The sequence below is a fragment of the Spinacia oleracea genome, chromosome 5 (assembly GCF_020520425.1).
Source record: "Spinacia oleracea cultivar Varoflay chromosome 5, BTI_SOV_V1, whole genome shotgun sequence".
Taxonomy (NCBI): domain Eukaryota; kingdom Viridiplantae; phylum Streptophyta; class Magnoliopsida; order Caryophyllales; family Amaranthaceae; genus Spinacia; species Spinacia oleracea.
Window position 1 is genome coordinate 30,770,944 of NC_079491.1, and position 13,546 is coordinate 30,784,489.

A 13,546-nucleotide genomic window follows, 5' to 3' on the forward strand; every position below is an offset into this window, starting at 1 on the left:
CTGCAGCGTTATCCATATTTTATTTTACATTTTCTCACCCCCTTTTGCCGCAAATTTATAGCAATATAAGTTATACAACTACAACAGCAGCGTCAACATTTGTTTCTTTTAACAATAACATCAACATGGACGATCTTATGTTGATTGAGTAGAACTTTTCTGTGAATCACAACTTCTATTTAGGGAATTGCCCCTTCTTCTCAGAATTTGTATATATTTTGTAATGCCCGCTTTCAACAGAATAGTTCAGACTTCAGATTATTAGTTGTTGGAACGTGCACGCTCCCCCAAGGGATACAAATATATATTATAAAAACAGTACGTAGAAAACCACTGTCAAAATTCATGGGAAATTAGCTGGAAGCCTGGAATAATAAAAACGAACGACTTATGGTTGTAAACTGGAGTACTTGTGCTTTTTTTGTATGCAAAGCTCGTCTTTGTGCAGATATTCAAATGCTTTATTTATAGGTTACGGAAAACGAGAAGGTCCCTTCAATAAACAAATTTGTATGAATTAATTAAGACAACAACAATACACAAGCATAGATCATATTTCCTAATTAGTCATTTATAAGACAAAAGTGTGAATGACTTGTTAACCCGGAGGCACTGAATGCTCTGAGAGAGTCGTGTAAATGTCACTTATCGTCTTTGGTGTGGTTCTACAACAATCGCCAAATAGAGAAGCCCCTACCTTCTGCCATTTTTTTCACAAAAGAAACTAATCTTCATCTTGAACCCCTGTATTTTGCTGTAGCAAATACAATGTGTCAAAAGAGTGGAATTAGCAACAAAAATAAGCAAGCTTAATGCCTTGACATAATTCACAAGGTCATGCTGTTTCTACTAAATTCGAGACATTTAATAATTTAAAAAGTGGGTGGTGTTAATATTAAGACAGATAGAACCAATTGCATCAAAATACTACAGTAGATGGTTACAAAATAGTAATAGACAAATAAAAACGCCAAATATACGCTACAAAAAAAACAATGACCTAAACAGGCACAAGAAGGTAGCTTGACAATCCACCATAATTAGAGTAAAAAAAATTACGGACTGATACTTGTAAGAAAAATTTGAGTTTTTAAACTCCCACGATCACCCCTAGTGCCGATAAGTTCAGAAATGGAGGTAATGTAAGAAATCAAACCAAGAGCGCTTACTAAAATACAGGAATTGCAGCGGCTGACAACAACTATGAAAACCTTTCAAAGACATGTATAGGAAAGAAGACCAATGCTTTGATTCGTTGTCCTGATCATGAAAGAAACACCCATCTCAATCAGCATAAGCTACCCAGTAGAATTGAAGGAAAGAAAGAAAGCTCGAGGTTCTGTTCTAGTACACACTAGGGTTCCAGAACCTTATTTTTTAAATATTGGGAACTAATCTACAAGAAACAATCCATACCAGCAATCACGCAAGAGTAGATTGAGAAAATATGCTAGTTAATTAAAGAAAACACAAATTACACAAAACCTGAAAAGCAAGACACTTCTTCTCAATTAGGCACTGAGCTGATCATATCGATTACTGAAGAAATGTTGCGGAGAAGATAAGCCGCCATGTTTGTTTCAGCCAAAACTGTCCACCACCCAGTTCAATATAATAAAAATCAGAATTGCTCGAATATTCGGGAGGGAGGTAACAAAAAATGGTACATAAACAGCCGACAAACAAGTTCAATCCAACATCAAAAATATCTAGCACTCTAGCAGACCATAAATATTGATCCTCATAGAAAACCATCTCACTTGTTCTTCAAATAAATTGAGGATCTAACACAAGGTCATTATGAAGTTATATGCTTTGAAGCAACAAAATCCTTTCTACACAGCTAATATAAAAAAATATTAAAAAAATCCTGCTAACTGGCAGCAATTAATACAGTGATTAACCCAGTCACTTAAAAGTACACCATGCAGAATCTAACAGTGTATTGGAAGGAGGGGGAGAGTGAGGGATCTATTATCTGTCCTTCCCCTTTTAGCAAATCAAATCCTTTCAATATTAGAAAGACTTGGAAGAGAAATGCGAGCACACTTCTTCCCCCCCATCTCTTTCGTTCCCCTTCCCTCTAGGATTGTTAAACAAGCGCACTCTAGAAGTAACTTCCATACAAGAGCTCACAGCAAATCTGTGTCACCTATTCTGACTTCTACGGGCTTGAGCATTCTTAGAGATTGCTTACACAAGTATAAACTAAAACACACAAGTATAGGAGAGAATCTAATTCCCTACACACGGATCATCCATTATAGAATTGTAGTGAAACATGGGAGACATAATGAGGCCGTCATGGAAACAAATAGTAAAATAACAAAATAACCTGTCAATCCAATACCCCTCGGAAAGCTCTACCCATTGCACGATTGGGTTAAGAGGGAACTATATACAGCCTTATCAGTAACTGTGTTTTCTAGACACTCTTGATTGGAAAGGCATCAACCAACTTAACAACCATTAAGCCACACGTAAACAAGTCAGTAGTTACCAAATTTGGTCCTTTACAATCCAATATCCAGTAGTGCCACTTTCAGCTATATAGAAGACGGACTTAAGCCCTAATCTTTACCCTCTTGAACAATCAACCACCAAACAGATCTAAGATCAATAATGGTTACCAATATTAGATCTTCTATAGATCTTAGTCTCTCTGACTCTTGTAGTGTTATCTCCAAGTCTAACTATTTACCACTCTCGGGTAAACCCCCCCCCCCCCCCCCCCTCTCCACTATCTCACTCCTTCTAAATGATCATTAGAATTTTACTGTCTCTAAGATAGAAGATAAAAAATAATTGTGCATGAAAGTGCGGGTGGATTAAGGTAATTTCACTATTATGGAAATAGTAACCATAACTCCTTGCTTTTATAAGCGTTGGGATAAGTGTTAGGATAAAAATATCTTGCATTAGGAGGAATGACTCACATTCCAAATGATCAGAGGAATGCAGCCACCCATGTGAACTTATATTTTAGTCTAGAATACCACTTCAAGGATTTAAATCAATCACACATAATATGAACTTATATTTTAGTCTAGAATACGACCCTATGTACTTCACTGATCACTATTATGTCAATATGTATCATGTGTCATACGTCCATTGATTATAAATTATAATACGAAAATAAGCATCACACCTTCCATTTTTAAATGAAAAAAATAAATTCAGATGGATTCAGCAGAACAGTCAAAATTTTACATAAAATAAAACTACAGTCCCATATAACCAGTGGTGATCAATATATAAATCCATACATAACCACCTTTTCATTCTTGAAAGTTCCATATTATTTGAATATCACAGATCTCATCATCATAACTAAACTCGAACATTACTATCAGTCTATAAAAATTAAAAGCTCGAAAAAACCAAAAACTATCCTTGTCATTAGAGATATATCAGCCAAATAGGGAGGGGGGATGCATAAGTTATTATGCTAGAACTACATATAGAAGCAATTGCAAGAACTGATTTCGTAAAAAACATCACCAACCGTTCGATCTTAGACAATTCGAGCAATTTGTCCACACATATTTTGTCCTTTTCAACACAGTTTCTGAATAAATAGCATACCAATGCTAAAAATAACACCCAAAGTTTTAAAAACAGATAACACAATTGACTCCTATGGCAGAGAATTAAACATTAATACATATAGTGCCTTTTATTTAAAAGAATCAACTTACATTTTATAAGGTAGAGTAAAGACGCGAGAAGTATTATGTTTTGTTCTTCTGACCTGAATAACAGAGAAATGGAATTTCAGAAAATGATCTCAACCGCTTTTGACCACTTCATCTTCACTTAGTTGTCACAATGGTTGTTCAACTTCCACTATCAATGCAACAACGGAGGGAGTATTTGTAACAATAAGACATTCATACAAATTGGTAACTTTTATTGAAAGAATGTGATTGATCAAAACAATAGTGAATGCTTATAGATCAAACATAGAAGCTTACATTAGCTCTGCATTCCACCACTATGCCAAGAACATATTCCTCTACACAAGGCACATGCATATCGCACAAAAGAAGAAAAAAAACGAGAAATTAGTATGCTAATTCCTTTATCTAAGAAAAGGATCTACAAACGATATAAATGTTTGAGGAAAATGAGTGGTTATAAATTTCCCAACAAGTTATGAGATATTCTATACACTGCTTCCTTCATAAGAGCATCTCACACTTACAATAGATTTATAATGGCAAAGTTTCTCTTGTGATGAATATCACCGGAGACAGGGAGTCCATACTAATTAAGCAAGCAGTCAAGCCTCCATTTAGGCATGGCTCCATTTGAAACACATGCATTAGACATGACACTTTATCTTACCTTAAAAACAAGTTAGTATAACCAATAATTTAGTATTTCCCTCTCTTAATATCTAACCTACTTTAACATGGCTTCAAACCGTTGTTGAGATCATTTTCTGAAAATGCATAGAGAGGGAAAGAAGAACATGTATTAGTTTTGTTTAGTGAGTATTATATTGATACGCCATATTGATTAATATGGCGTATCAATCCCCCGAAAACAATGAGCTTGCCACCAAAAAGCAAATTAGTTGTTCAGCAAAACCTCTAAACCCTAAACCCCAATCCACGGGTTTTCTAGTAATTTGAAATCAAACAATTCAATTAACCATCGAGAATGAGGCATGGTGATACAATAATTGAAATCTATCACTAATATAAAAAAAACAAAAAAAATCACAAGAACTAAAAAGAATAGTAATAAATCAATGCAGTGAGAAGAAAACCAAATCAATCAACAAAACAAATTGAAAAGAATCATCATCTAACAAAGAGCTAATATAAAAACTAAATTGTCGAAATAAAAACAAACAACAAACACAACTAAAAAATAGAAATTAGAACCCACAAATGAAGTAGGAAGCAATCTGTAATCCAAAACATCTAAGAAAAGAAAAATACAATCAGATGTAAGAAGAACGATTAAATGATTATAAAAGAAGAAGAACGAAGAATTAATTACCTAGTGTGGAGCTCTCTCGTGTGAGGAGAGATGAGGAGGAGTAAACACTCACATTTGGCATACAAGCATTATCACCCGATGAACCGCTATCCAATTCGCTGACAATACACAATTTATCCCCAATTAGAAACCAAAATTACAAACCCTAGAATACAAAATAATCAAATTATGAAATGAAAAAGAAAAATGTGAGTATTAACCTTGCAGCGATCGTCTTTAGTAATGGCAGATGACCTTCAAGCGCAGTTTTGAGAGGCTCAACTGGTTTATACCTAATTTTTTCCCCAACTTTTGTTAAACCAAGAATGAGAAATGACATTGATGATTAGAAATTGAAAAGATTGAAACTTTGAAAAAATAGGATAGAAAAAGAAGCAGCGCAATGGGAGAGAGTTGAGGAGAGTGGGCGAAGAAACCAGAGAAGTTTGAATGAGGAAGAAGGGTGAAGGAATCCCAGGAAAGAGGAAAGAAGAGCGTGGAAAGAAGATCTGGACGGAGGGTATACTCCGTAAAATGAAGGAGAACAAGGGGTAATATGGGCAATCCACTGTTCCATGAATAGTAATAAGAGTTCAAGCCTTTATATGTGTTAGGATTAAAGTTGTTTATAAATAAAAAGACAGACTTGGAAAAGCCACCCAAATATTTAATCACATGCCAGTGCAAATGAGTTACAAAATTACAATTTGATCTAATGTACGTATTGGAAGGAGACATGAGCTTCCGAAGTAAAATGTCAGAAGTTAAGCGCCTAATTATGACGAACACAACAGACTGACGATACAGCCCTTCGTCAAACTGCTATTCCAAGGCCTAACAGATACAAGTGTTACAACATCTGGGACTAAAACTGCAGTTCAAAAATAAGAATACTAAGATTGACTAACAAGGATAGATGTATCTCAACAGCTAATTGGTTGAGTCGCACTCGGTTCCTGATCAGGATTTAGGGGTTGATTCTCCTGATCAGGATTTAGGGGTTGATTCTCCTGATCAGTGTTACCAACTTGGACCAAACTGACTTTATTCTGTGGCTGTTTAGATCCCTCAATTTCTTCTTTCTCTGTGTTTAATAAGGAGACATCTTCCTCAGGCTGAACGATAGCTACAGTTGGCTCCTTTGTGTTTTCAACTGGAATTGCATTATTGGTGTCTCCTTGCAATTCAACATCACAAGGTTTTTCAACTGCTTCTGGTTTATTTTTCTCAGGTTGCTCTTTCCCTTGACTAGTCTCCACTTTGTTTTCTTCGTGTTTCTTATTCTCTTCTGGTACTTGAGAGTTTTCCAGCTCTTCCAGTTTACCATCAACTTCTTTCTGTTCCTCAGCTTTCTCCTCTTCAGTGTTGTTATCTTTCATCTCCACATCTTTCTCATCCCCAGTCCCAGTCTTATCATCATCATCTTCCCTATCAGCAGCTGCAGACTCAACTCCATCAGTCTCTTCCTTGTTTGAGCGTGATTTCTTCTGCCGCGAACCACTTTCTGGTGTGTCTGTTTCTCTTGATTTGCTACTTAATCTAGCAGAACGACGGGGAGTATCACCTGTTTCCAGGAGCAGGAGCAGCCAAGTGTCATTCATATCATCTACTTATTTTTAATATAATAGAAAGTAAATAAAAAGCTACCTACCTGTGCCCCAGTCAAACTTGGATGAACAAGGACCATCAGGATGGGTTTTCAGATATTGCTCCAATTGTCTCTTATTCTTGATTTCTTCACCAGATGGTGCAATAAATACAATCTCATTCCGTCGAGGGGTTCCAGTTCCACCCTTCTTCGGGATGAACTGCAATTGCATGGGGAACCATATGATTCAACTACAAACACAGGCCTTGTTTGGCAAATGGCTTTTTGCTGGCTTTTTGGTTGGCTTTTGGCTGTTGGCTTTTTAATCTGGTCAAACAGCCAAAAAATGTGTTTGGTAACTGGCTTTTTAGCTTGCTGAAAAGCTAGCTTTTCCGCCAAAAATGAAAAGCTAGTAACACTAGCTTTTTGGAGTTGGCTTTTGGCTTTTCACTATCTAAATTACTTTTTTGTCCTTGTTTTTTACTCCCTCCATTCCTTTTTGTTGTTCCCATTTCCTTTTCTGGCATTTCTTTTTGTTGTTCCCCTACTGAATCTTTACTATTTTTGGTCATAGTTTTTTTACCAATTTACCCTAAGATTCCCCACTATTTACCAAAAAACCCTAAGATTCTACCCTTTTTCCAACCTAAATTTCACCACTTTCATTATTTTATTCATCCTTTATTCCCACTTTCACCCATCCCTATCTCCCTCTCTCTCTTCTTTTTCAACCGATCTCCCACTTTTTCTCTCTCTCCTCCTTCCTCTCTCTGTTTCTTTCTCTGTTTCTCTTGAGGAGAACATCATGTTCTTCATTTTCTATCTTCCTCCTCTCACTTTTCTCTCTCTCCTCCTTCCTCTCTCACTTGTCTCTCTCTAAATCTCACAAGAACCCTTTTCTCTCTCTATCTCTCTCGCCACCACCACACCTCCGGTCCTCCGCCACCGCCACCACCCTCCGGAATACGTATTATGGCTTTAGATGTTGACATTCGACCATGAAAACTCTAGATCTAGAGTTTTCATGGTCGAATTTGACCTCGAAATCCTCAAAATCGTGATATTGAGATTAATCGGGTATGAATTTATTTTTGTGTTCATGTTTCAAATTTTTTGGGTTGAATTTTGTCGAATTTTTTGGGTAGATTTATGTTGAATTTTTTGGTTAATTTCGGTCGAGTTTTTCAGGTAGATTTATGTCGAATTTTTTGGTTGATTTTGGTCGAATTTTTTGGTTTAATTTTCTCAATTTTCTAGGTTTGATTTTGGGTTAATTATGGGTTGATTTTCTCGATTTTCTGGGTTTAATTTTGGGTTTTTTTCCTCGAAATTTTGGGTTTAATTTTGGGTTGAATTTTCTCGAATTTCTGGGTTCATTTTGGACGGATCTTGCTTAAGAAATGAAGATCTAGTTGTTTTTCTCGAATTTTCTCGATTTTTTGGGTTCATTTTGTCGAATATCCTGGGTTTTTTGGACGAATTTTCTTGATTGTTTGTTTGTCGATTTCTTGATTGTTGATTTCTTTTTCTTGATTTGGTCGAATTCTTGATTGTTGGTCGAATATTCTGGCTTGATTTTTCTTGATTTTTAGTTCGAATTTTTGTTGTTATTTGGGTTTAATTCACCCAGATTGCTGATTTCTTGTTTGTTCGAATTTTGATTGCTTGTCGAAATCAAGGGAGTTAAATGGTGTGATTTGGGTGGTTTTTGTTCGAATTATTGTTTGTTTGTTTGATTTCAAATCGGAGTTTAATGAGTAGTGTTTGTTTGTTGATTTTTTTTTTTTATTGTCGAATTTTGTTGTTGATTTTAAATCGGAGTTTAATCTAAATCTGGGTGATTTTTTTTTGTTTGTTGATTTTTGATTTCAAAACTGGGTGATTTTTTGATATCAAATCTGTTTGTTTTTTTATTTTTTGATTTCCCCCATTTATCTTATTTATTTAATATTTTCTCTCTCCTCACTTTATTTTAAATATATAATCTCTTACACCCAATCATTATTCTTACACCCAATCATTACTCATATCCCAATACAACCCAAGATTCCAGTTTTCTTAAAAACCCCCCAACATTCCTTATGGGAACAACAAAAAGGAATGGAGGGAGTACTAATTAACTAATAATTAATAATTAATAATTAATAATTAATAATTAATAATTAGTGATTAGTGATTAGTGATTAGTGATTAGTGATTAGTGATTAGTGATTAGTGATTAGTAATTAGTAATTAGTAATTAGTAATTAGTAATTAGTAATTAGTAATTAATAATTAATAATTAATAATTAATAATTAATAATTAATAATTAATAATTAATAATTACAAATTAATAATTAATAATTAATAGTTAATAGTTAATAGTTAATAATTAGTAATAATAGTTAATAATTAATAGTTAATAGTTAATAGTCAATAGTCAATAGTTAATAGTTAATAGTTAATAGTTAATAGTTAATAATTAATAGTTAATAATTAATAATTAATAATTAATAATTAATAATTAATAATTAATAGTTAATAATTAATAGTTAATAGTTAATAGTTAATAGTTAATAATTAATAATTAATAATTAATAATTAATAATTAATAATTAATAATTAATAATTAATAATTACGGAGTATTAATTAATGACTAATAACTAAAAGTGAATAACTAATTAATAATTAATCATTAATTATTAATGATTAATTAATAAATTATTAATTATTAATTATTATTAATTTAATTATTATTAATTATTATTAATTATTAATTATTAATTATTATTAATTATTAATTATTAATTATTAATTATTAATTATTAATTATTAATTATTAATTATTAATTATTAATTATTAATTATTAATTATTAATTATTAATTATTAATTATTAATTATTAATTATTAATTATTAATTATTAATTATTAATTATTAATTATTAATTATTAATTATTACTCCGCAATTATTAATTAAAATAATAATTTATTAATACTATTGCAAAAATTAATTTATTTTTAATGTATATTTATTTATTTGTAATTACGTTTTACTCCGTACACAATACACAGTATGTATTGAAAAATGAATAAAAGACATTAAATGTCCTTAAATGTCATTTTACATAGCTACAGCCAACAACTGATTTTACCAAACACATTTGTAACCAATCAATCCATAGTCAAACAGCCAACAAAAGCAGCCAACTTGAACAGTCAGTCAAACCAGCCGACAACCAACAGCCAACAGCCAATTGCCAAACAGGGCCACAATAATACTTTACTACAGACACAGTAAGGGGGAGGGGGACCACCAAAATTATATCATTCTCAACTACAGCTCAAACGAGATCAAGAAAAAACTGCAATTACCTCTTTGAATATATAATGAACACGAAGCAAAATTCAAAATGTTTTCTTGCAGGCTAGGTTGGCTTGCGGTCATATACAGATGGAGAAGTAAGGGGGAGCATAGTGGGATTTTGAAATGACATGTGTTTGAAGACAATTTCAAATCTCCTCTTGAGTTGTGTTTTAGAAGGTCCAAATCCAATTCCAAATGCTTTATAATCCTAAACAGCATACTTTGACCAAATCTATCATTTGAAATGAAATGCCCATATCCAAACAGGTCATAAAGCAATTCACTAGCAGACATTGAAGTTAAATTCAAATTAAAAAAGGGAAAATCTACATGTGACCTCGTGGTTTTGAAAATTCTACATGGAGGAGACAAAAATATTTAATTTTCTCAAGTGGCCTTATGCTATTGTATATACCATTAATTGCCCTTATTAACGTTTAAAACGGTTAACTTATGACTGATTTCCAACCTTAAACCAAAAATACTAACCAACCCCTCTATAACAATCATCTTGGTCAAATTTGACCACCACCCCAACCACTCACAACCCTCTGAACACAATCCAACCACCCACATCCCCCGAAACCAGAGTACCAAATACCACCAAGTCGATCCCTGAAACAGCCACCTACCCTCGAAATTAAGTAAAGGAGTAGAAGGATCAGATCGAAGTGATTATTCAAAGGAGAGAAGAGTGAGAAGCCATTGTTGTAGTTTAATTCTTATTCTAAGTTTAAACCACCAAAAGGCGTAAAGAATATGGGAATGTGAAGGTTTGACTTCTTTTTCAAGAATAATTTATCTAATCTCTTAAATCTGATAATAATGACATAGAAATTTGTCTCTCTTTACACAATTTCTCGTGGGCTATAACTTCAGATTATGACAAGCTTTCAAATTTGTTTATCTGCCATTGCCCATCATCGATATTGGCTTGTATTGCAGTTTCATTTAAACAAATCTAACTCATTCATACTTTTCTCCTCTAGATTCTCGTGTTGAGCGCCTGTGGGAGTTGGGACGGTTCTGGTTGAGTGGCGGGGTCAGGTCGTGGCCTCGTGGGGTGGAGTGGTTAGGCTGGATGGTGGTGGTTGGGAGGTGGTTGATGACTTAGAGTGGGTGAACTAGAGGGGTAGGTTAGTTGCATCCATCATTTAATGGTGAGTTAGCAGCAAAATCCTCAATTGTGCACCTTAACGATATACAGTACCACAGTGTTACTTTAGAAACTCAAAATATTTTATTTCAACATATAGAGTAGGGAAATTCTACATGGTGACCCGATGGTATCAATTATTCTAAGGGAAGTGGATAGGACGAAAACAGAAGCTAAGCATGATAAGAGTTTTTTGTAAGTTCAGCCTGTTCTTTCTCTCTCGCAACAAAAAAAAAATCAATTTACTAAAGCATCTTGATCTATTCCCTACGCTCAATCCCTAGGCTAATATAGATTAAATGGTCTTTCTTTACTTTAAAAGCATCCCAATATTCCCAACTGCTCTCTAACATATGCAAAGCATTCCCAAAAGCTCCAAGTATGATGTGAAATTATTCAGGAAAAAATCAAGCAAACACCCATCCTTCCAAAAAAAGAAACTTCATATTTTGAACAACCATCTAATAGCATTCACCCATCAATACACCTAATTCAAAAAGAAATATAACATCTTACATTAAAGATAATATGAAACTTACTATAGACTATAGATTTATGAAACACAAACTCTCTACTGGTAACCACCTTCACCTTAATGGGTATGATGGTAAATGTGGTCTGTAAATTCTTGAAGGAACATCAAGAAAGAACAGAGAAAAAATTCTCTCAAATTCCTAAAAATATGCTCCGTTTCTCTTTTTGCATTTCTTTAATTTTATCACCACTCTTCAATAGTCCAATGTCTCCATAACATATTCGGACTATCAACCAAGCAAGTCTGAAATGGGAGTTTCCCTAACTACGTTATCCCAATCTACCGGCAACAAAGTGAGACAAATGAAGTTTCCCTTAACCAGGTTAAGGCAATTCAGAATCTAAGGTGAATCATGAACCCCTTTCTCTAACAACAACTAACCCTTCCGTTGAGTTTGGAGAGGTGTATTGTCTTAACACCAGCCAGTCTAGAACTATGTAGAGGTTTCCGGAAGAACCACAACATAACCCCCTATTTTTAACTCACCTATAACCAAGAAAGAAGTTCAATGGCATATGTAAGAGAATGAATACAAATAAATAAACAAACAAATAAGTAAATTGTTCAGGACAATGAGGAAGTAGTAAAGATAGAGATCTTCTCTCTAGATAAATCCCCAAATACACTTAAATCTCCCAACTATGAATTTTTCGTAAAACCCGGTAAGTGAGAAAAAATAATTACACCAATACAAAGATATGATCCTCCTTCAACGATCTTAAGCAAGGAAATTCCAATTTACTTGGACGCACACTACTGTTGTAGGATAGAGTTCATGAGTGGAGTACCAAGAAAACATTAATTCTTTGAGGTTTGAATAAAATTCAGTACCACCTAGCTCACAAAGTAACGGCTGATTTCAATTTCAATTTCAATTAAGCAATATATCTCATTGGAAACACTTTGCAAAAAATCATTCAAACTCCCTAACTTGGAAAAAATGTCTAAAATTATCAAAGTAGTATCGTTCACATTCTCACTCTCTCTTGAACCCCTATCTTCTTGGCCAAAAAAATATGAACTCCAAAGTATATCTCAATGATAAACTTGACACCATCAAACACAAGCAACTAAGTAAGGCTACATTGTCCACGACAATCATAAACAAACACCGACAGCTAGTAAAACACTTTTCTATTAAACAACGCCACCGGTTAAGGAGTCCAGGATATAAAATTTACAAAACAAAGCACAAACATTTAAGATGCACGCAAGAAACAGTAAGAAAACCAGTAAGCGGAAGTTAAATTGATATTCTGCGCTATGAAAACCCTAGCAATTAGCATAACAACCACAAGAACATACCAAATTCAAAACAGCAAAACTAAAAACACAAAATCATAGAAATGATCCAATTGAAGAAACAATCGCAAAATACATCAAGAAATCGCGAGAAAAAAAAGCATGAATCGAAGCAAACAAAAAAAAAGAAAAAGGGGAAGAAATAAAACCTTCTTGGTCCATCCTTGAGGAGCGGGGAGTTCGATGGTAACAACTTGATCAAAATTGGTAGTTTGAGAAGTAGGTAGTTCCTGAATGACAGGCTTATCCGCTAGGTGTGACGCCATATTCGAAAGCCTTGACAGAATTCCCGCTCAACTTCCTTCAACTTTTTTCCTTGTCTCTCACACAGTCACACACGCACTTTCTCGTGAAATTGTGTGGGAATTGTTTTAACTAATTGAATTAATTGGTATGTTTTGTTTTTGTTAGACGTGTTGAGATGGAGTGGACGTGACGTAAATCTAGTGAAGTGGATTGGATAAATTGACTTCAAATACGGGATTGTAGATATAACACCAAATATTATTATCGAATATGCCCCATGGTTGGGAATTTAGATATGCCATTTCACACTTGACATTTGTTCCAATTTTAAAATTCTTCTTTTTAATGGACAATCAACCACACGAGTTTGATCTTTAAC

At 33.9% G+C, this 13,546-nt stretch overlaps 1 protein-coding gene across 1 annotated transcript; it reads right to left on the bottom strand.

Moving 5' to 3' along the window:
• Positions 1 to 5,638: 5,638 nt before the first annotated feature.
• On the bottom strand, positions 5,639 to 13,298 carry LOC110781232 (methyl-CpG-binding domain-containing protein 11-like). The gene is made up of 3 exons (XM_056827984.1): positions 13,071 to 13,298; positions 6,644 to 6,800; positions 5,639 to 6,556 (listed from the first exon to the last, which is right to left on the bottom strand). The coding sequence occupies exons 1-3, from the start codon at positions 13,185 to 13,187 to the stop codon at positions 5,916 to 5,918; spliced, it is 915 nt and encodes a 304-aa protein (XP_056683962.1). The 5' UTR covers positions 13,188 to 13,298; the 3' UTR covers positions 5,639 to 5,915.
• Positions 13,299 to 13,546: the final 248 nt, after the last annotated feature.